A 24,379-nucleotide genomic window follows, 5' to 3' on the forward strand; every position below is an offset into this window, starting at 1 on the left:
GGTTTTTAGGACCACCTTAAAAGTGGGCATGGGAGGTTTGCAGAGGGAGCTGCATTATTAATTTAAAAAAATAATAATTTAGAGCACCCAAATAATATTTTCCAATTCAGGGTGAATTTAGCGTGGCCAATCCACCCACCCTGCACACCTTTTGGGTTATGGGGGCGAAACCCACACAAACACGGGGAAGAATGTGCAAACTCCACACGGACAATGACCCAGAACCAGGATCAAACCTGGGACCTCCGGTGCCGTGAAGCAGCTGTGCGAACCACGGCACCACCGTGCTGCCCTGAATGCATCGTTGATAAGAGCAGTTTCGCAACTGTGACAGGGGCAAAGACCTGATGGCGGGATCTCTGGGAAAGACGGGGCATGTATTTAGGATGCGATGGCACGTGTGTGGAAAGCAAGGTGGAAAATGGGATAGTCGTGTGGAAGGAAGGAAGGGAAAGAGAGAGAAAAGTGGGGGGGGGGAGAAGAGGAAGAAGGGGGGGGGGAGAAGAGGAAGAAGGGGGGGAGAAGAGGAAGAAGGGGGGGAGAAGAGGAAGAAGGGGGGGGAGAAGAGGAAGAAGGGGGGAGAAGAGGAAGAAGGGGGGGGAAGAGGAAGAGAGGGGGGGAAGAGGAAGAAAAGGGGGGAAGAGGAAGAAAAGGGGGGAAGAGGAAGAAAAGGGGGGGAAGAGGAAGAAAAGGGGGGGAAGAGGAAGAAAAGGGGGGGGAAGAGAAAGAAAAGGGGGGGGAAGAGAAAGAAAAGGGGGGGGAAGAGGAAGAAAAGGGGGGAAGAGGAAGAAAAGGGGGGAAGAGGAAGAAAAGGGGGGGGAAGAGGAAGAAAAGGGGGGAAGAGGAAGAAAAGGGGGGAAGAGGAAGAAAAGGGGGGGGAAGAGGAAGAAAAGGGGGGGAAGAGGAAGAAAAGGGGGGGAAGAGGAAGAAAAGGGGGGGAAGAGGAAGAAAAGGGGGGGAAGAGGAAGAAAAGGGGGGAAGAGGAAGAAAAGGGGGGGAAGAGGAAGAAAAGGGGGGGAAGAGGAAGAAAAGGGGGGGGAAGAGGAAGAAAAGGGGGGAAGAGGAAGAAAGGGGGGGAAGAGGAAGAAAAGGGGGGAAGAGGAAGAAAAGGGGGGGAAGAGGAAGAAAAGGGGGGGAAGAGGAAGAAAAGGGGGGGGAAGAGGAAGAAAAGGGGGGAAGAAAAGGGGGAGAAGAGGAAGAAAAGGGGGGGGAAGAGGAAGAAAAGGGGGGGAAGAAAAGGGGGGGAAGAGGAAGAAAGGGGGGAAGGGGAAGAAAGGGGGGGAAGAAAAGGGGGGGAAGAGGAAGACAAGGGGGGGAAGAGGAAGAAAAGGGGGGGAAGAGGAAGAAAAGGGGGGGAAGAGGAAGAAAAGGGGGGGAAGAGGAAGAAAAGGGGGGAAGAGGAAGAAAAGGGGGGGAAGAGGAAGAAAAGGGGGGAAGAGGAAGAAAAGGGGGGGGAAGAGGAAGAAAGGGGGGGGGAAGAGGAAGAAAGGGGGGGGGAAAGAGGAAGAAAGGGGGGGGGACTTTTTTTTTGAGGAAAGGGGCGATCTGGGGGGGGGGGGTTGACACCTGAAGAAGGAGAACCGTTAATACTATCCGTCAGCGTGGGAGCCAAGAAGGGGGTAAAAGTGAAATTAAAAACAGAAAATGTTGGAATCACTCAGGCGAGGCAACATTAGGTTCATTTAAAACACACCCAACCCAAACAACCCTCTTTAACCTGGGTTAGTTAAGTGAAGTGCTCCAAACCTGGCCCTCTGAATGGAGACATGGCGATTTTACAGAGCATGATCCCAGCCACCTGGCTGCCTCCGGCCTATTCAATGGCATCCAGTCAACCATGAGGGGCTAGGCCCCTGACACCGCCCCAGCGCTGGTTAACTGTGGCCGGTAAGGACGGGGAAGCAGCGACACTCACCCTCGGGGGCAGCTGTGATGTCGGAAAGGCCGCTCTCGCGGCGGGTGTTTTACTGTCCTCGGAGCCTCCTCGCACCCCGCTCGGCTTCCCGCTCCTTTCCGCGTGTCCCACGTGCGACCTTCCCCCGGCCAGCGTCGCAGCAAACACCGCCCCTCTCCCCCCAATCCCCTGAACACACGTTCCGCTGCCCTACACAGTGGCCGTGGGGCTTTCAATGACAAGACAGACTGGACCATGTTGGCACCAAGCATTATTCAAATTCCCAACAAACATTTTTTTGAATGTGACAATGAAGGCTGGGATATTTTTGGCTAACATCTGAGAGGACGACTTTTGGGGTGGGGATGGAGACCCTCTTCTTGAGCAATGGCTAGGCACATCTGGTCTGCCAACATTCGGTCATGATGGCAGGCACGTACCAGCTCAATAATCTCCACCTGTGCTGGTTTGAAGGTGTTCCACAGCCTCAGGATTATTTCCCTTCACAACCTGGAATCGAAATTATGACCGTGAAACCATTGTCGATAGTCGCCAAAACCCACCTGGCTCATTAATATCCTTCAGGGGAGGAAATCTGCCATCCTTACCCGGTCTGGCCTACATGTGACTCCAGATCCACAGCGATGTGGTTGACTCTTAAATGCCCTCCGGGATGGGCAATAAATGTTGGTCCAGCCAGCAACGCCCACATCCAATGGGCAAATTTTTTAAAACTCTGCAGCAGCTAAGGTGGAAGAATGGAAGGGGTGCCTAAGTCCAGATCTGGACACAGGGGCACACCAATAAGGTCCTTCAATGCTGCTCACATAAGGTACAAATTGACATGATTGGGGATATAAAAGTTGAGTAATTATTTGCAGCATTTTTGTCGTCACGACGTGCAAATTGGTTGACGTCAGTGATTGCAGTGAGACTGTGACCTGCCATTGACTCCCCCATCTCACCATCCTTCTATTTAGCTAAATTAGGCATGGTGTTAACCTTCCCTTCGACAATTTCTCACTACTCATATCTTCCTTGAGACTTTTTTCTGTCTCCATCTCACCCCCTCCTCCCAGGACATCTACAACAACCAACTGCTCAGCCCTTTTCCCTGTTCACAATGTTTCCAGAGCACCAACCTGCTCGACCACGGCCTTAACTGAATCCACCATCCCCTTGTCCCAGTAAAATTCATATTCCCTCCAACCCTTACTTTTCCCCTTGGTATGACTTCTATCTTTGCTTCTTGAAGTCCAAAGACCATTTATGGTGCACAACATTCATTTTTCACAGGTTAACTCATTCATCACCAGATCTGGCTGGACCACATCAAACAACATTGGATCCTATTCTCCTCTGCCAAAAGATTCACTACTCCAGCATCATTTGGGAACGTAATCCCACTTCCAAATGTCTCCTTGTACCCCTTTCCCCTATTCCCAACTGCAAGGAGTTTGTGGACTTCTTTGATTATGACCATTTGTTCAGCTGCCATTACTGTATCCCTTCTTCCCCTTTACCCTGAATGCATTTTTCTCCAGTTTTATTACCTCCCATTTCCTCTAACCTCAGCACAAAACCCGTCTCCTGCTCTCTAGACCCTATTCTACTGGGCTTCTCTCCGCTATCATGTTAGCTGATATATTAGCTTCCCCTCCTTCGACAATGTCCTACACCCTTTCAAATCTATCACACCCATTCTCAAAAAATATCCTTGAACCCTATCTTCACCCTCCCTTTCCTCTCCAGCATTTTTGAATATGCCGTTGACTCTTGAATCTATATTAAAATCTCCATGTTTGAACCTCTCCAGTAAAGTTTCTGCTCCTGTTGCAGCACTAGAGTAGACCTAATCCAAGTCCCAAATGACATCCTCCATGTCAGTGGTATATTATCCCATCGCAACCTATCTACAACCGTTGACAGGTTCAACACATCCTCCTCCTTCAATGCCTCATCTCCATCGGCCAGCTGAGGGATAATACCCTGGACATGTTCCGCTCTTAGTAACGGCAGTTGTAGTCCCCAATCCTCCACAAAGAATCACTCTTCAGCTGAGTGCTCCAGTTTCCTCCCACAGTCCAAAGACGTGCAGGTTAGGTGGATTGGCCATACCAAATTGCACGTGTCCAAAAAAGGTTAGGTGGAGTTACTGGGATAGAATGGATGTGTGGGCTTAAGTAGGGTGCTCTTTCCAAGGGGCAGTGCAGACTCTATAGGCCGAATGGCCCCTGTCTGCACTGTAAATTCTATGAGCCCCGTTCTTCTTCTGAGCTACATGTTGTCCCTCACATCATCCAGATATGTCAGGTTCCACATCCAGTTCTATTTCACCTCCTTCTGAGTTCTCTGCTGCCCGTGTTGTCAAGACTGCTTGTCTGACATCCAGTCTTGGTTGAGTTTCAAATAGACACTAGACTAGAAGATCAAAGCCAATGGGCACAGAGGTTAGCACTGCTGCCTCAGTGCCAGGGACTCTGGTTCAATTCCGACCTTGGGTGTCTGTCTGCATGTGTTTCATCCTTGGTAAGAGCCCATTGACTCTTACTAACCTTTACAGGTGCACCATAGAAAGCATCCTATCTGGCTGCATCACAGCAACTGCTCGGCCCCAGACCGTAAGAAACGAGTCGTGAACACCACCCAGTCCATCACACAAACCCACATCCCATCCATTGACTCTATTTACACCTCCCATTGCCTCGGGAAAGTGGGCAGCACAATCACTCTTCCATCAGGCAGGAGATACAAATCTGAGAATACGCACTAAGTTTCAAAAACAGCTTCTTCCCGGAAGACCCCTAAACGACCCTCTTATGGACTGATCTCTTCACATCTTCTCTACCAAGTAGTACTACACTCCTGTATGCTTCACACGATGCTGGTGTCTATGTATTTACATTGTGTATTTTATGCTTGCACTATTATGTATTTTCTTTTCATGTACGGAATGATCTGTCTGATCTGCAGAACAATACTTTTCACCGTACCTCGGTACACGTGACAATAAACAAATCCAAATATGTACAGGTTAGGTGGATTGGCTATGCTAAAATTGACCCGTGTGTCCAAAAGGTGAGGTGGGGTTGTGGGGATAGAGGAGGGGCATGGTTCTTGGTAGGGTGCTCTTTCGGAGGGTTGGTGCAGACTCGGTCTGCCAAATGGCCTCCCTCTGCACTGTACAAATTCTATGATTTCTATTAATGGTGGTGACGATTGACACACAAATCAGAGTGAAGTCAGGTGTGACTAATCACAAAAATGTAAAGGTTGCTGTTCAATATGTACCTCTGCCATTAGCCACGGAAACAACTTCTTGCTTTCTGACTCACCATTTCAAATGCATCGAGCAACATTAAATTTCCGCACATGCATGTTAGATACAAACTTTCTACAGGAAGTTAGAAGTCATCCACATCAGTCTATGGTATATCCCTTCACCCCATCATCATTAGTAGCTGCCTAGCCCCAACACTCTACCTAAATCCCTATCGCTCCGTCAAAACCCTGCAGTTCCCATACTTCTAAGCCAGCTTTAAATCTTTCTTCCTCATAAATCCTCTATTTCCTTTTTTAAAAATATTATGTCCATGTAAAATTTTTTTTGTGTTGTACGTGTTACAGGAATACAAATTTGTGTTGTTTTACACTGCTCACCGCCCCTCAAACACAAAAATAGTCTGAATAAAATTACTTTACAAAACTCCAAATAAGATGGACCAAATGGGCCAGTTGCAGTGTTTGAAAAAGGGCAAATATTGATCACTTACTTTTATTAAAGACTTCTGCAAATTTTGTACAAAAGATAAAAAATATGTAACGGCTACAGTGATATTGGAAATAAGCGAGGCTCTTGGTTTAACTTGTACAATGGAAATTTCCAAGTGGATTTTATATACCTTGACAGGTGGAATAGATGAACTGGAAATATTTATGATGCTTGCCACAAGGCCACAGCACATTTCAACACACCTGCACTAGTTTTAACGTTAACACATTGATCTTTATGGTTTTTTATGTTATCTCACAAAACACCTAAAAGATTATTTTGTGATATACCGACAAAAAATGAGAGTTGGGGTTCCAAGCGGTTTGTTGAACTCCAATGACACTGAAGGAGAGATAGTCTGACTCTATCCTTAAAAAATAGCAACCAAAAAACGTGCCACTCTTTCTAAGGGGCAATGAGGCAGGAGTAACGCAAATGCTCCCACTTGCTGCTGGTAACTCAGAGCTTCCTGCTCCTCAGGATTGTTCTTCACTTAAGGGAACACTTCTGAATGTGGCTCCCCAGATTTCTCCCACCTCAAAGTTGCTGGGTTGCATATCAGCCTTGAAGCACTCGTAGCTTGCCAAAATTATTAGGTGAGACCCAATCATTAAAATGATTTGTGGCTCCTGCTGAAATCATCAGACAAGCAGCACAATCGTCTTCACCCGTCAAATGTTCACCCAACCCAAAAGATCAACTCCAGGATTTTTAGTTTCACTGACATGGTCCTAAGCGGAGTGAACAACCCTAGGATCTCAAAAGAAAACATGTACCCTTTTGTGGCAGTTTCCAGCTTAAGATTGAAGGATTCAAAAACCAAGACATACCTAATATATGTATGAAATATAAAATTAGCATCAAAAATAACTAACTCTGCAACTGGCACCGGTAGAAACTATCCATTTCACAGACATCATTCATCCAGTGCACTGTATTGTGACAACTCATTCAATGTCCACTGCAGAAGATTGAGTGTCTTGTTGGAGTCTTTCTCACACAGGTAGATTCAGTGCTTTCACCTCATCTAAGCACTCATCGTAGGCCTCCTGATACTCTTCATGAGGTTTGATCATTATCACACATGTTGGCCGTTTGGATCCTGCAGCAGCTCCAAGATCCTTCATCAAAAAAACAAACAAGCATTACTATTCAAACCCTTTAGAATCTCGTCACATCTGTGCATACTGCCCTGTGAGAGTACCTTTAAGAAATGGGTGTTGAAGAAATGTACCTTTAGGAAATGGGTGTTTATCAGTGATGTCAGAGTGTGGGTGGAGCTGGGCTGTCTGTCAGCTTTTTACATTCGTTTTAGGCTGTTTGCTGCAGGGTGTGTTTTAGTTTTGTTTTCAGTGTCGGAGCTGAAGCCAGACAAAGCAGGTGTACCGTTGATCTCTCTGCCATGAAAAGACTATCTCTTGATCATTTGGTGAATTCGGAATTATAAATGTTCTCAGTAGTGAACCTGATGTGCTTCTGTTAAAAGGTGTTTCTTTTGTCTTCTGGATGTTGTTTGGGAAGTTATTAAGGATTACTTAGTGTTGTAGTCTTTGGGGGTTGTATTTGAATTGATGGTTGCTAAGATGTTCACTGTATGTTTTAAAAAAGGTTAACTTGAGTTCACAGAATAAACATTGTTTTGCTTTAAAAAATACTTTTCCATTTCTGCTGTACCACACCTGTAGAGTGGGCCGTGTGCTCCCCATACCACAATCTATTAAAAGTTGTGGGTCAGGTGAACTCCATGATACACTTTGGGGTTCTCTAAACCCTGGCCCATAACAATACATAACTGTAAATTGGAGTCAGCCCAATGCGATAATCAGAATACCCAAGCATGTTGACACAGCAGACTGAAGCAAAATGTAATTCAAAAAATATTTTGGCAATTCAACACCTCCCTCAATGTACAATTTAACTTCTTACACCTCACTGAGCCAATGTTCACTTGAGGTGAGAAAAATTTCCACAGCAATTTCCCCTAACATCGAGCAGCGTCATCCAATCTATTTAATTGTTTGCATTTTTTCCTTCTTTATGTTGCGTCTGTTCTGGAACTGGGTTTACAACTCTATTGGCCAGACTGTCAGGGAAATTTTCACTAAAGCACCCTGCAGAAACAAGCATCAGAACTTTTCTTTATAATATAAACAACCAACTAAAAGCATACCATTTTGGAAGGGATAAAAGCATAAGGAAGGCTTTTATCTTCACACAGGATCGGGAGGTGGCTGTAAACGTCAATTGGCAGAGTATCACCGGCCAGTACGACAATCCTGCAACCAGAGAAACACAACATCAGCACAACACCAAACTTTAAAGAGTATAAAGAACACGGTCTCCCAACATTACTGTTGCTTTCTGCTCCTTTACATAGTAGGCCTGCATCATTACTACAAATTCATCAAGTTGTCAGTGCATTTTTATGAGCCATTTGCGTTATAAAATTGATTCATAAGTAAGAGTACAAAGTGTACATCGTGTGTATCATTAAAGGAACACACGGAAGAGGGTTTTGCTTCATTCAAAAAACCCGGTTTAATCAATAATCCAGATGCGACACAAAGCAGGATGCTGGGGATGGAAGAAATGGTAAGGGAGACAGGAAAGTACAATAAGGGAATTCAAGTTAAAGATAACAGGCAGGTCAAATATGGAAAATGGGAGGCTGGCCCTGTGAAGAAACAAATTTTTGTGGCGAAGAGCATTACGAGTTCCATGTTCTTCAAATCATTTTTATTCTTTCATGGGATCTGAGCATTGCTGGTAGGGCCAGCATTTTCAAAACATCCCCAATTAGGGAGGGAGTTCTAGGCTTTTCACCCAGCAACAATTAAAGAACAGTAATATAGTTCCAAGACAAGGCAGTGTGGGGCTTTGTTGGGGAACCTTTAGGTGGTATCTCCATGCATCTGCTACCCTTATCTTTCCAGTACGAAGTCTTACAACACCAGGTTAAAGTCCAACAGGTTTGTTTCGATGTCACTAGCTTTCGGAGCGCTGCTCCATCCTCAGGTGAATGAAGAGGTATGTTCCAGAAACATATATATAGACAAATTCAAAGATGCCAAACGCCGGCATCTCCACATCTTATCTTTCCTGGTAGCAGAAATTGCAGGTTGGAAGATTCTGTTGAAGGAGCCTTCAAAAATTTCTACAGTGCAACAATGGAACCCACTATCTCCACGCGAAGCCTCCGAGTCTGTCGACAAAGTTCCGTCCCCAGACTTCTTACCCAAGCACTTTTTTGGCATTTTTCTGATGCAGGCACCTTGTATCTTCAAGTAGATAGATTTTTTCCCACAGGAATTACACCAGAAACCAGGCAAAAAGGGCAAAAAAAAAAAAAGTCCTTGGCGGGAGCTCTCCCTTGTGTGCAACTTCACCCTACATGCCACCACCGGAAGTCCCAAGGTGGCTGACTGTTAACTGTCTCTGAAATCTTCTAGCAAGTTGTATTCAGATGTATCAGACCACATTAGCTTTATCATCCTCATGACTGGTAACAATGAAACAAAGCTTTCAAACTGCAGACCAAGTATTACCTAGTTTTTCTTTACCCTCACATAACCCAATGCAGCCAAAAGGCGGGTCAAAGAAAGTCTGAGGCCTAAGAAAAAGATACGCAAGCATTGGGGCTGTTTAGCACAGGGCTAAATTGCTGGCTTTTAAAGCAGACCTAGGCAGGCCAGCAGCACGGTTCAATTCCCGTAACAGCCTCCCCGAACAGGTGCCGGAATGTGGCGACTAGGGGCTTTTCACAGTAACTTCATTTGAAGCCTACTTGTGACAATAAGCGATTTACATTTTCATTTCATTTACCAAACTGAATTCCTTACTCATTCCCTTCTTGTGCGAAGTAAGCGACCATCACAACACCAGCCCCAAAATAACATGGTTTAAGAGGGTAATTGAACCCAGGGAGAATTATTGACACAATACCACACCTGCTACTTTGTAAGACAGTGTGCTAGGGTTCTAACACACTGCATTTACTTTTTTATAAAATAATTTGTTTCAAGGAATTATAATTAAGTACTTATATCAATAACTTTTCTTTGTGCTTTATTGGAGAACAGGCACATCACTCACCCCTTCTCCCCCTTGTTGACAAATTTCTGAACTTCCTTCACTCCGCGACGTATCTGCCTCACTTTTGCAGCTGGAAATGAATGGAGCAAGCTGTGGTTAAATATTCTGAAGTCGCCAAGCAATTTACAACAATTGTACTCTCTCTAACACTCACTTTCTTTTGGAGCAAAGCTGCAAATACAAATCAGCAAAATCAGAAGCTGCCCATTTGTGGTCATTGTTTCTGTGAAATCAGTTGAAGAAATTACTATACTTAAACACAAAAAATGCTGGAAACACTCAGCAGGTTAGACAGCACCTGACGAGACAGAAAGAGAGTTCATGTTTCAGGTCTGTGTCCTTTCATCAGAACTAGAAGTTAGAGATGCAACAGTTTTAAAATTATTTTAAAAATAAATTTAGAGCACCCAATTCATTTTTGCCAATTAAGGGGCAATTTAGCGTGGCCAATCCACCTACCCTGCACATCTTTAGGTTGTGGGAGCGAAACCTACGCAGACACGGAGAGAATGTGCAAACTCCACACGGACAGTGACCCAGAGCCGGGATCGAACCTGGGACCTCGGCAGCAGTGCTAACCTCTGCTCCACTTTGCTGCCCTTAGAGATGCAACAAGTTTTAAGTAACCATGTACAGAAAAAGGAAGGGCAGAGGAAGAACAAAGAGGACGATAGTTATTTGGCAGTACAGATCTAGAGTATTGCTTAAAAAAAAGTAATTTTGTCAAAAATCAGTAGTCGCAAGAACCAATCCACATGCTCAAACTCAGCACTCTCTTCTCATATAGTATAACATAATAATAATCTTTATTGTCACAAGTAGGCTTACATTAACACTGCAATGAAGTTACTGTGAAAAAGCCCTAGTCGCCACATTCCGGCACCTGTTCGGGTACAGAGGGAGAATTCAGAACGTCCAAATGAACTAACAGCACGTCTTTTGGGACTTGTGGGGGGAAACCGGAGCACCCGGAGGAAATCCATGCCGACACGGGGAGAACGTGCAGACCCCAGACAGTGACCCAAGCTGGGAATCAAACCTGGGACCCTGGAGCTGTGAAGCAACAGTGCTAACCACTGTGTTACCCGATGTTGCATTTGTGACATGCTGAGATAACAAGCTGATTCAACCTGTTCAGTAGATCTTCCTAGAATAATAAGAACCGATCACAAATTTAAAATTAAATTAACTGCTTACAATGAAGCAAAAGCAGTTCTGCAAACCCTGGATATCAGAAATAAACTTAGCAACTCTGGTAGTATCAGAGGAATGTGCATCACTTGAACTGAGTGGGGGGGGGGGGGGGGGGGGGAAGAGACTCTGGTTCACGAATGTGGACAGCATGGTGGCATAGTGGTTAGCACTGCTACCTCACAGCGCCAGGGACCATGGGGTTACTGTTGGTGCGGAGTTTGCTCTTTCTATGGGTGACCACCAGAAAGGGCAGGCAGTCAGTGCAGGAATCCCGTGGTTGTCCCCCTCTCGAACAGGTATACCCCTTTGGATACTGTCGGGGGGGATAGCCTATCAGGGGAAAACAGCAGCAGCCAGAGCAGTGGCACCACGACTGGCTCTGATGTTCAGAAGGGAGGGTCAAAGCGCAGAAGAGCAATAGTAATAGGGGACTCTATAGTCAGGGGCACAGATAGGCGCTTCTGTGGACGTAAAAGAGACTCCAGGATGGTATGTTGCCTCCCTGGTGCCAGGGTCCAGGATGTCTCCGAACGGGTAGAGGGCATCCTGAAGGGAGAGGAAAACAGTTAGAGGTCGTTGTACATATTGGTACTAACGACATAGGCAGGAAGGGGCATGAGGTCCTGCAGCAGGGGTTCAGGGAGCTAGGCAGAAAGTTAAAAGACAGGACCTCTAGGGTTGTAATCTCGGGATTACTCCCTGTGCCACGTGCCAGTGAGGCTAGAAATAGGAAGATAGAGCAGCTAAACAGCTGGTGTAGAAGGGAGGGTTTCCGTTATCTGGACCACTGGGAGCTCTTCCGGGGCAGGTTTGACCTATATAAGGACGGGTTGCATCTAAACTGGAGAGGCATAAATATCCTGGCCGCTAGGTTTGCTAGTCACACGGGAGGGTTTAAACTAGTATGACAGGGGGGTGGGCACCGGAGCAATAGGTCAGAAGGTGAGAGCATTGAGGTAGAACTAGGGAATAGGGACAGTGTGGCTCTGAGGCAGAGCAGACAGGGAGAAGTTGCTGAACACAGCGGGTCTGGTGGCCTGAAGCGCATGTTTTAATGCAAGAAGTATTTCGGGTAAGGCAGATGAACTTAGAGCTTGGATTAGTACTTGGAACTATGATATTGTTGCCATTACAGAGACCTGGTTGAGGGAAGGGCAGGATTGGCAGCTAAACGTTCCAGGATTTAGATGTTTCAGGCGTGATAGACGGGGGATGTAAAAGGGGTGTCGGAGTTGCGCTGCTGGTTAGGGAGGATATCACAGCTGTACTACGGGAGGACACCTCAGAGGGCAGTGAGGCTATATGGGTAGAGATCAGGAATAAGAAGGGTGCAGTCACAATGTTGGGGGTTTCCTACAGGCCTCCCAACAGCCAGCGGGAGACAGAGGAGCAGATAGGTAGACAGATTTTGGAAAAGAGTAAAAACAACAGGGTTGTGGTGATGGGAGACTTCAACTTCCCCAATACTGACTGGGACTCACTTAGTGCCAGGGGCTTAGACAGGGCAGAGTTTGTAAGGAGCATCCAGGAGGGCTTCTTAAAACAATATGTAGACAGTCCAATTAGGGAAGGGGCGGTACTGGACCTGGTATTGGGGAATGAGCCCGGCCAGGTGGTCGAAGTTTCAGTAGGGGAGCATTTCGGGAACAGTGACCACAATTCAGTAAGTTTTAAAGTGCTGTTGGACAAGGTTAAGAGTGGTCCTAGGGTGAATGTGCTAAATTGGGGGAAGGCTAATTATAACAATATTAGGCGGGAACTGAAGAACATAGATTGGGGGCGGATGTTTGAGGGCAAATCAACATCTGACATGTGGGAGGCTTTCAAGTGTCAGTTGAAAGGAATTCAGGACCAGCATGTTCCTGTGAGGAAGAAGGATAAATACGGCAATTTTCGGGAACCTTGGATAACGAGAGATATTGTAGGCCTCGTCAAAAAGAAAAAGGAGGCATTTGTCAGGGCTAAAAGGCTGGGAACAGACGAAGCCTGTGTGGAATATAAGGAAAGTAGGAAGGAACTTAAGCAAGGAGTCAGGAGGGCTAGAAGGGGTCACGAAAAGTCATTGGCAAATAGGGTTAAGGAAAATCCCAAGGCTTTTTACACGTACATAAAAAGCAAGAGGGTAGCCAGGGAAAGTGTTGGCCCACTGAAGGATAGGCAAGGGAATCTATGTGTGGAGCCAGAGGAAATGGGCGAGGTACTAAATTAATACTTTGCATCAGTATTCACCAAAGAGAAGGAATTGGTAGATGTTGAGTCTGGAGAAGGGTGTGTAGATAGCCTGGGTCACATTGAGATCCAAAAAGACGAGTTGTTGGGCGTCTTAAAAAATATTAAGGTAGATAAGTCCCCAGGGCCTGATGGGATCTACCCCAGAATTATGAAGGAGGCTGGAGAGGAAATTGCGGAGGCCTTGACAGAAATCCTTGGATCCTCACTGGCTTCAGTTTGTGTCCCGGAGGACTGGAGAATAGCCAATGTTGTTCCTCTGTTAAAGAAGGGTAGCAAGGATAATCCAGGGAACTACAGGCCGGTGAGCCTTACTTCAGTGGTAGGGAAATTACTGGAGAGAATTCTTCGAGACAGGATCTACTCCCATTTGGAAGCAAATGGACGTATTAGTGAGAGGCAGCATGGTTTTGTGAAGGGGAGGTTGTGTCTCACGAACTTGATGAGTTTCTCAAGGAGGTCACAAAGATAATTGATGCAGGTAGGGCAGTGGATGTTGTCTATACGGACTTCAGTAAGGCCTTTGACAAGGTTCCTCATGGTAGACTAGTACAAAAGGTGAAGTCACATGGGATCAGGGGTGAGCTGGCAAGGTGGATACAGAACTGGCTAGGTTATAGAAGGCAGAGAGTAGCAATGGAAGGATGCTTTTCTAATTGGAGGGCGGTGACCAGTGGTGTTCCGCAGGGATCAGTGCTGGGACCTTTGCTGTTTGTATTATATATAAATGATTTGGAGAAAAATGTAACTGGTCTGATTAGTAAGTTTTCAGACGACACAAAGGTTAGTGGAATTGAGGATAGCGACGAGGACTGTCAGAGGATACAGCAGGATTTAGATTGTTTGGAGACTTGGGCAGAGAGATGGCAGATGGAGTTTAATCCGGACAAATGTGAGGTAATGCATTTTGGAAGGTCTAATGCAGGTAGGGAATATACAGTGAATGGTAGAACCCTCAAGAGTATTGAAAGTCAGAGAGATCTAGGAGTACAGGTCCACAGGTCACTGAAAGGGGCAACACAGGTGGAGAAGGTAGTCAAGAAGGCATACGGCATGCTTGCCTTCATTGGCCGGGACATTGAGTATAAGAATTGGCAAGTCATGTTGCAGCTGTATAGAACCTTAGTTAGGCCACACTTGGAGTATAGTGTTCAATTCTGGTCGCCATACTACCAGAAGGATGTGGAGGCTTTAGAGAGGGTGCAGAAGAGATTTACCAGAATGTTGCCTGGTATGGAGGGAGCATATGAGGAGTAGTTGAATAAACTCGGTTTGTTCTCACTGGAATGATGGAGGTTGAGGGGCGACCTGATAAGAGGTCTACAAAATTATGAGGGGCATAGATAGAGTGGATAGTCAAAGGCTTTTCCCCAGGGTAGAGGAGTCAATTACTAGGGGGCATAGGTTTAAGGTGAGAGGGGCAAGGTTTAGAGGAGATGTACGAGGCAAGTATTTTACACAGAGGGTAGTGGGTGCCTGGAACTCGCTACCGGAGGAGGTGGTGGAAGCAGGGACGATAGTGACATTTAAGGGGCATTTTGACAAATACATGAATAGGATGGGAATAGAGGGATACGGACCCAGGAAGTGTAGAAGATTGTAGTTTAGTCGGGCAGCATGGTTGGCACGGGCTTGGAGGACCGAAGGGCCTGTTCCTGTGCTGTACATTTCTTTGTTCTCCCAGTGTCTGTGTGGGTTTCCTCTGGAAGCTCCGGTTTCCTCCCACAAGCCCAGATGTGCAGGTTAGGTGGATTGGCCATTGTAAATTGCCCCCTTAGTGTCCAGGGATGGGCACATTAGATTATGGGAATAGGAAAAGGTGGACACTTGCAGGTGGGCAGAGTGTTTGTTCGCGGGGTCGGTGCAGACCCGATGGGCCGAATGGACTCCTTCTGTGCTGTAGGGATTCTATGGAAATCTCCCCAGGATCTCCTGGACTGGCAGCCGGGGGTATCCCACCTTCACTCCAGCCTCCAGCAACAACCCTGGTTCACATCCATCTGGTTCACTAGCTGAGTGGGCTAGACAGCTGGCTTGTGATGCAGAACAAGGCCAGCAGCAATTCTGAATTCTCCCTGTGTACCCCAACAGGCGCCGGAATGTGGCGACTAGGGGATTTTCACAGTAACTTCATTGCAGTGCCTACTTGTGACAATAAAGATGATTTATTTTAGGGTGGAAATTCTGCCACCCTGAGCCGGCCTGGCTGCAGACCCTCAGCAACGTGGCTGACTCCCCGCCGTCTGCCAGTGATTGGCAATGAGGGGGTGGGCAGTGGCTGGCCCGGGCATGGCGGGGTAGAGCCTGAATGCTCCGGGCCTTGTCCCCGCTGGAAGCCCCGGGCCTTGTCCCCGCTGGAAGCCCCGGGCTGACCTTTCTTCACGCACTTGTACAGCTTCTTGCTCAGCTTCCTGGCGGCCAGCGGCTGGGCAATCGCATTGACGTTCGCCACCATCTCCTCGAAGGTTCTCCCCGTCTCCGCAGAGTCGTCCGGCTTCTCCTTCTTAACCTTCACCTTGGGCGACTTCATCCTGTCCTTCCCGCTGTCTGTCTCTGAGGCGGCGCCCGGCTCGATCAGCGCATGGCAACCGGGGGCCGTCCGCACATCCGGGCAACCGGCCGCCCGCGTGCCGCTCACGTCCCGGAAGTGACGCAGCGCGGCCTGGAGCCCCGCCTCTCAGTCTCGCCCCGCCCCATCGCCAGGACACAGTTGTGTGTGTGTGCGCGCGCAGCCCTGGGGGAAACATTCCTCCCCACCCCAGGGGGCATGGAAAAAAACAAATATCCTGCATGCTCTTCAGTTTCTTTGCACGTTTTTTTCCCTCTCTGAACATTTCCCATAATCAGATATTAAAGAATATTGTGGGGAATAAAAGGGCTGTTTGGCTGACTGTCCAACATCTTCCAACTGGGTAACAAGCCTGTTTGACTTGGGGAGGATTTGGGGGGGGGGGGGGGAGGGGGGGGTGTTGGCCAAATTATGATGGCTGGAGCACAAAACCTCCAGGAAGACATTTAATGAAGAGGTGGTTAGCATTGCTGCCTCACAGCGCCAGGGACCCGGGTTCGATTCCCCGCTGGGTCACTGTCTGTGCGGAGTCTGCACGTCCTCCCCGTGTGTGCGGGGGTTTCCTCCGGGTGCTCCGGTTTCCTCCCACAGTCCAAAGATGTGCAGGTTAGGTGAAATGGCCATGATAAATTGCCCTTCGTGTCCAAAAAGGATAGGTGGGGTTACTGGAATAGGGTGGGGGAGTGGGAGTGCTCTTTTGGAGGGTTGGTGCAGACGCAATGGTCTTCTTCTGCACTGCAGGGATTCGATATTTAAAAAGTCATATGAACTCAAAACTCTTTCTCTTGACATTGATACTAGCTGACCTGATTTTTTCCAGCATTCTCTTTTCACTTCAGATGTCCAGCATCTGCAGTATTTTGCTTTTATTAAACATTTAATCACAGTTGGCAACTCAGTGGAAATGTGTGGGTGGTGGGGATTCTGGTTGGGGTGACCAACGTTTATTAAATAAAATAATGACAGGCAGACGGGGGATGCTGACCATAACATCTGGGGTGAGGTGGGGTGGGGGGGGGGAGGTGTGTTCAGTGTTTCCCCTGGTGGGCAACAGCCACAGTGGGCTTACTCATATATATATATATATATAAAATGTCAAGGGCAAGAACACACTTCCAGACTCAGTCTCCCACAGATCATCCTGGAAATAAGGGACAAAAAGCATCCTTTAAGGGAGATAGGGCAAACCGTCAAAGGAAGAGACAGCAAGGCAGCACGGTGGCTCAGTGGTTAACACTGCAGTTTCACGGCACCGAGGTCCTAGGTTCAATCCCGGCTCTGGGTCACTGTCCATGTGGAGTTTGCACATTCTCCCCGTGTTTGCGTGGGTTTTGCCCCCACAATACTGTGGTGATGTGCATCAATGTAAATACATGTAGGCTAGCTAGTCACTCGAGGGAGCACCAGAAGCATCACACACACACACTCAACCAATAGATCAGTTAGATAGGATACGACCAGTGGACATTCACGATACACAAGGAGGTGACAGGACCACAGGGGGGCATTACACCAACCCATATATAAAGGACACCACACACATGATCTGCCTCTTTCCAGTGGAGACAGTCAGTGAGGACAGACACAGGGTTGATTCAATATTACACCCACCACGTGGATTGCAGCAGCTGGTTAGTCAGTCTGGGTAGCTATAGTAGGATTAGCAGTAGTGTCGAACCCGAGTAATTGAAGTGTAAATAGTTTAATAAACGTGTTGAAGTTATCTCCACGTCTGAACCTTCCTTTGTCAAGCACCACAAGGAAGCCGCTTATGTTACACCTACAACATAACAAATCATGGTACCAGGACTGAACTGTTTCAATCCACATAGCCATACCTCAGCGTACAGTGACAACCAGCAATACCCAGGCAAGATGTTCGAGATCCGGGTTCTGCTGCAGCTCCAGTGCCACGGCGATCTCCGCGAAAACTGGCGGGCATTCCGGCAAAAGTTTGAAATCTTCATGGTGGCAGCCGAACTAGAAGAAGTGGCCGATCCTGAAAAAACAGAGCTTCTCCTCACCATCGCCGGTGCCAGAGCAGAAGAAATCTCAAGTTCTCCAAGGTGCAAAACAGGAGCGACTTCCAGGCAGTCCTGGACAAATTCGGCAAATACTGTGAGGAAAACACACTCCAACCAGCAAGAAAAGGTAAGAGAAGCGCCAGTACTCACCTCGAGGCCGAGATCCTGGCGCAGAGAACGATTTTGGTCGGCGGCCATCTTTCTAAAGGGACTGCAGTTGCGCGAGAAGCGCGCAGAACGGGAAGGTCCATTTGCGCATGCGCAAGACGCCGCGCATGCGCAATCACGAAAACGGCCATCGGTAAAAGAACAGCGAGCTGCGCGTGCACAATCGCTTCCTACGCACTATGTCACATGCGTCATGATGTCAGAGGCTCCGGACCACGCCCATTTAAAGGGGAAACGTCTCAAATCAAAGAAAAAATATTTTAAAGCCGTAAAACTACCTTCCTTCACCCGGAATGACAGCACAATGCCTCAAATTGAACCAGGAAATGAAATTAACCTCCAAAGAACCCTGCAACAAGCAGTTACCTACTCCCAAACCGATGATTCAGACCTTGAATACTTTGATACCGACCGTTCCATTTTCTCTGGACCAGCTCCAATGCAAACAGTGATGATATGGTCCTAGACGACAACGACACAGACGAACCTTTCACCTTGGGAGGCGACCCCAGTACCAAATCCGAACCGCAACTAGACGTGGTGCACATTGGCGACCCCCGTATTGAATCCGACGCAGACGCGGATTCGTTCTTCGGATTGGAGGATCTTCAGCCCAGCAGATATGACATCCCAACTCGTGAGTGTAGCACGATGCTGCAGCCTGAAACCAAGAGACAGAGAGCGGTACAAGCCCACAGAGAGCGGCCTGCTGCAACACAGAGCGTGGTCCATGCACGACTCAGCGTTCCCGACTCTACAAAAGAAGATACGCAAGACTCCACACTGCAGTCCTTGCACGAACAAGAAGTGACTCCAGTGTCACAAGCCTCCGCAGCGAGCTCGTTGACAGACTCCTTGGTAGAAGGAACGCAAGACTCCAGGGCGCAGTCCTTACACATTCAAGACGTGACTCCAGTGTCACAAGCCTCCACAGCGAGCTCATGGACAGCCTCCACGATAGAAGCAACGCAAGACTCCGATGCGCAGTCCTTGCAGGAACAAGACCATGAGGGTCTAGCAACCTCCTCTGACCAACTAGCGGCAGACAATGCAAGTCTGCCATGCTCAAGCAAACAGCAAGAAGACTATGACAGTCTACCACGCTCCAGTGCACAGCAGGACGACCATGACGGTCTATCATGCCACAGTGAAGAACAAAGCGCCGATGACAGTCCAAGCCCAAATGAAGGACAACAGCAAGACAATGACAGTCCACCCACATTGTGTGCACCACCAGATGAAGGCTCTGACAATTTACCCAACCCAAGTGAACAAGCAGCTATTGATGATCTACCCACGGTATGTGAGACGAGTGACGACAGCATCCCACTTCCCATGCAAGATGTGCAAAGTGACAGACCTCAGCTAGTGTGGACAGAGGCACTCGACGATCACTGTGAGACCACTGGTGACTCCGGTGACACCACGATACTTCCACCCTCATTCGCTCGAACCTCTCCACAAGTCAATGCATTCCTGCATGTTCCGACTCCAGACGTGCAGTTTCAAGAAATCTCAGCTGACTCCAGTGAACCTGCTAAGACTCCGGACGGGGGCATCAACAAACCAACACTGTCAGTTAAAACAGACCAGGTTCCAGATGGGGAGCAACCAAACGCCGACTCTGATTCACGTAAGCCGGACTTTACTCCAGACAGGGATAGCCGCAACCTCAGTGATGGCACGCTCAGGGTGACAGCAGATGCCACAACGACAGGAGATGGATCATTTAACAATTACACTGGGTCAGTAATAACAAGCAGCGGCTACAGTCCAAGAGGAATACACCAATATTCACCACAGCTATGTCCACACATTTTTTCCCACACCAGCAGTGCAGCCAATGACAGCTCATGCTGGACAAATCCAGTATTCAGGCATGCAGCAGCCAGCAGTCTATGCAGCATATTCTCAAACAGGCCAGCACTACGGATTGCCCACTAATGGAATCAAGACCGAAGGAGGACTACCGCAGGCGCAATCTGCACTACAGACTGGATGCCTTAGTTACAGCCCAGGATTTGCTACACCCCAGCCTGGCCAGACGGCATATTCCTATCAGATGCAAGGTTCTAGTTTCACACCATCACCAGGTATTGATGCGAGCAGCAATTCTGTTTCCAAGTTGACAAGCTTCAACGGTTCTCAGCAGGATCACCCTTCCAGCACAGCACTTGGCCAGAACCAGTATGTACAGTCTTATCCAACTTCAACATATGGCACATCCATGACCTCGAATAATACTGTTGATGGTACCTCTTCAACGTCAACACCTTATCAGCTACAAGATGCCATCCGACAGCACCATCACAAACATCTAAAAAAGAAAGGGACTCCAAATCAGACAGCGAAGTGATTTGACCACTTCTTGGTTCCTGTGGCACAGGGACGTTGATGCTGTTCATCACCAAGAGAGACATGTGACCATGATGGTTGATGGTTTTTGGACTCACACAAATGATTTGGACTTATTGTTTAATCACTGTTCCCATGACTTGTATTATAGACTTGACCTTACCTTATCGACCTGTTCTTTGTTCAATTTTCTCAAAGTGTGCAGAAAATATATAACATATAAAAAAAGGGGGATGTGGTGATGTGCATCAATGTAAATACACGTAGGCTAGCTAGACACTAGAGGGAGCACCAGAAACATCACACACACACTCAACCAATAGATCAGGTAGATAGGATACGACCAATGGACATTCACGATACACACAGCGGTGACACGACCACAAGAGGGCATTACACCAACCCATATATAAAGGACACCACACACATGATCTGCCTCTTTCCAGTGGAGACAGTCAGTGAGTACAGACACAGGGTTGATTCAATATTACACCCACCATGTGGATTGCAGCAACTGGTTAGTCAGTCTGGGTAGCTATAGAAGGATTAGCAGTAGTGTCGAACCCGAGTAATAGAAGTGTAAATAGTTTAATAAACGTGTTGAAGTTATCTCCACGTCTGAACCTTCCTTTGTCAAGTGCACCACAAGGAAGCCGCTTATGTTACACCTACAACATAACAAATCAAACACAAAGATGTGCAAAGTAGGTGGATTGAAAACGCTAATTTACCCCTTAATTGGAAAAAATGAATTGGGTACTCTAAATTTATTTTTAAAAAGTAAGAGACAGCGAATTAAAATATGGAACAGTTGATCACCCTGGTCCTGGTGTGAGTGGGAGGGGCTTTCAACATGATAAGGGGCTGAGTGGAGGTCTTGAAACAGAGGGGAAATGTTCAGATTAACTAAAGACTTAAAACTTATCTTGTAACATTATTGTAACAGGGGCTGGTTTAGCAACCAGGGCTAAACAGCTGGCTTGTAATGAAAACAAGGCCAGCAGCGCGGGTTCAATTCCCGTACCGGCCTCCCCGAACAGGTGCCGGAAGACCAGGGGCTTTTCACAGTAACTTCATTGGAGCCTACTTGTGACAATAAGCGAGTATTATTATCCCTCAGCTGAACGACTGACTTGCAATCCCGCTCAAATAACTCAAACACAGACTCCCAGGTTCAGTGACCCACATGCTGTCCAAGAAATAAAGGACAAACGGTGTCCCTTAAGGAACATGAGGCAAACAGGCAATGTACGAGGCACTCTCGTTGAACCTTCAGTCTTGCCCACCCCCCACAATAAAGTTTCAAAAATGAATATTGTGCATTATGAATATGAAATTCTGCATTTATAATTACTAATTGATTTTAGGTGAAAAGGGATAATATTATGATCCAAAGCTTTTCGCGGGATATGTACATGAAGAATGCAGATCATAATGTGTAATATGGCTCACATGACGTAATACTTTCTGCAACAGGTGATTTTATGTGGAAATTACACAATTCATAATTCCGATAGTGGGGGCTGGATTAAATTTCATTCTTTGATGCTATTTACTGGTTTGCAGTTTTGGAATAGTCATATAGTTGTAATATTTTATAAAACTTGCATAAAAAGTATGAGAAATGTATGACATTTTGAAAAAGACTGTAATATACATAGAAATCTACATGTATGTCAGTATAAGTGGCTGTACAAGTTTCATAGAATTTACAGTGCAGAAGGAGGCCATTCGGCCCATCGAGTCTGCACCAGCTCTTGGAAAGAGCACCCTACCCAAGGTCAACACCTCCACCCTATCCCCATAACCCAGTAACCCCACCCAACACTAAGGACAATTTTGGACACTAAGGGCAATTTATCATGGCCAATCCACCTAACCTAAGTTGATCTAAACCTTTCATTCCCACAGCTGAAGCCTGTTTGTTTACTTATATAGATAGCTTCATTACTAGTTCATTGGGTTTTTTGCCACCCCTCCAAATTTTGCCGTCCCATGCGACCATCTCTCTTACCGAGTGGTTGCACTAACCCTGATACTGTCGATTGATTTGCTGACAGCTGATAAATAAGACTTCCATTTCATTAGTGGCCTGTGTTTGAACCAATTGTGAGCAGTTTAGTGTCTAATCAAAGCAACTCCAAATTAGATTTCCTTAATGTTGACAGTAAGGAATCAAAGCAGATTGATAAAGATCAAAATAAATTATTTAGCACAGCAGCCTCGCACTCCATCAAAGCAATACTGCCTTTGCTGGCTAGATTCACAAATCCCTCACTCCCATCTTTGATTCACAAATCCCTCACTCTTGTTTTTATGTTGCAGGATGGCCGACACTCATTTCTGTAAACTAACTTTATTGCTGACACACTTTCAGAACACGAACCCGTTACCCGTGAGTTCCCCGTCCCTTGCCAGTGGGGAATTAAATGGTAGCAATCCTCAATTTTATGGCTACTTTGCCAGTGACGGCTCCTCAGGCTCGAACAGGGACGCAGCAGGATCATAAACTGGCAAATCTTCCACCACGTGCTTTTAAATGGCGGATGGCAGGGAACCCCCCCCAATATTCCAGAAAGGCTTGGAGCCAAGCGTGGAGGACGGCATGGGGAGCTTGCATGGTCATCTCACTGGGTCAGGAGTTCCTCCTGAGGGATCTACACCGTGGTCACCGGGCACCTGAAAGATGAAGATGCTGGCTCGGAGATATGTCTGGTGGCCTGGCATCGATGGAGACATGGAGCGGGTCATACGCGGTTGTCCGGCATGTCAGGAGCACCAAAGGCTCCCGCCAGCTGCCTCCCTTCATCCCTGGGAATGACCGGGATGTCCATGGGTGAGACTGCACACAGACCTCACAGGGCCTTTCACGGGGTTCATGTTCCTCATTATCATGGACGCCCACTCGAAATGGCTTGACGATTACAAAATGGCCTCGACTTTACACATTCTGGAAACAACCTGGAAAGTCAGGAACTATTTGTTTTCTCCATGAAAAAGCCCTCTTCCAACCCCTTCTCGTGACACCTCCTTTCACAATTCCAACACCGAGATGAGAGAAATCACCTATTTCTTTGACTGCGAGGTCAAGACAGCTGTCTCAGTACTCCCCCTCTCTTACAACCAACCTAACCACTCATTGACTCAGCACCATTTTCTTTTCAACGCTAGCCACCTCATCTTGCAAGAGACCAATCTCCTCCATCCTTTCCCCCCTTCATCCAACTACTTTCCATTACTGATATCTTAAAAGATTCACATGCTCAGGTGCTGTTCACTCTTTTAAAAATATATTATCACCTCCCTCCTCAAAATCTGTATAGCCTCTCCAACTACAACCCCCACTGCGTTGTTCTCTACAATGTGTCACTGGCTGGCTCTTTTCGAATCTCTTCAGTATGGTTTCAGTGCTGTTTGAGGATGCCTTTGTTAATGTCATATCAATGTGACCATGGTGCATTAACCTTAGAACATAGAACAGTACAGCACAGTACAGGCCCTTCAGCCCACGATGTTGTGCCGACCATTTATCCAAATCTAAGATCAACCTAACCTACACCCCTTCAATTTACTGCTGTCCATGTGCCTGTCTAAGAGTCGCTTAAATGTCCCTAATGACTCTGCCTCCACCACCTCTGCTGGCAGTGCATTCCACACACCCACCACTCTGTGTAAAGAACCTACCTCTGACATCTCCCCTATACCTTCCTCCAATCACCTTAAAATTATGTCCCCTCGTGACAGCCATTTCCACCCTGGGGAAAAGTCTCTGGCTATCCACTCTATCCATGCCTCTCATCACCTTGTACACCTCTATCAAGTCACCTCTCTGCCTTCTTCGCTCCAGTGAGAAAAGCCCTAGCTCCCTCAACCTTTCTTCATAAGACATGCCCTCCAGTCCAGACAGCATCCTGATAAATCTCCTCTGTACCCTCTCCAAAGCATCCACATCCTTCCTATAATGAGGCGACCAGAACTGGACACAATATTCCAAGTGTGGTCTAACTAGAGTTTTATAAAGCTGCAGCAGAACCTCGTGGCTCTTAAACTCAATCCCCCTGTTAATGAAAGCCAACACACCA

General features: G+C 47.0%; 2 protein-coding genes across 4 annotated transcripts in view; both read right to left on the reverse strand.

Moving 5' to 3' along the window:
- LOC140394473 (tudor domain-containing protein 5-like) overlaps positions 1-2,013 on the reverse strand; it is a 67,061-nt gene extending 65,048 nt beyond the window's left edge. For all 3 annotated transcript variants that reach the window (XM_072481769.1, XM_072481768.1, XM_072481767.1), the window contains exon 1: positions 1,916-2,013. The gene's annotated coding sequence lies outside the window, so the exon portion shown is untranslated. The remainder of the gene's footprint in view (positions 1-1,915) is intronic.
- A 3,616-nt stretch (positions 2,014-5,629) lies between these two features.
- Positions 5,630-15,811, reverse strand: nhp2 (NHP2 ribonucleoprotein homolog (yeast)). Its single transcript, XM_072481770.1, has 4 exons — positions 15,555-15,811; positions 9,759-9,828; positions 7,837-7,942; positions 5,630-6,787 (listed from the first exon to the last, which is right to left on the reverse strand). Exons 1-4 carry the CDS (start codon positions 15,709-15,711, stop codon positions 6,662-6,664), a joined length of 459 nt encoding a protein of 152 aa, XP_072337871.1. The 5' UTR covers positions 15,712-15,811; the 3' UTR covers positions 5,630-6,661.
- Positions 15,812-24,379: the final 8,568 nt, after the last annotated feature.

Source organism: Scyliorhinus torazame, chromosome 17, assembly GCF_047496885.1.
Source record: "Scyliorhinus torazame isolate Kashiwa2021f chromosome 17, sScyTor2.1, whole genome shotgun sequence".
Taxonomy (NCBI): domain Eukaryota; kingdom Metazoa; phylum Chordata; class Chondrichthyes; order Carcharhiniformes; family Scyliorhinidae; genus Scyliorhinus; species Scyliorhinus torazame.

Coding starts and splice junctions, on each gene's coding strand:
- nhp2 (XM_072481770.1), bottom strand. CDS start 15,711: ATGAAGTCGCCCAAGGTGAAGGTTAAGAAGGAGAAGCCGGACGACTCT. Junction 9,829..15,554: donor GTACAAGTGCGTGAAGAAAG/GTCAGCCCGGGG, acceptor ATTCATTTCCAG/CTGCAAAAGTGAGGCAGATA. Junction 7,943..9,758: donor GTCAACAAGGGGGAGAAGGG/GTGAGTGATGTG, acceptor CTCTGGTTGCAG/GATTGTCGTACTGGCCGGTG.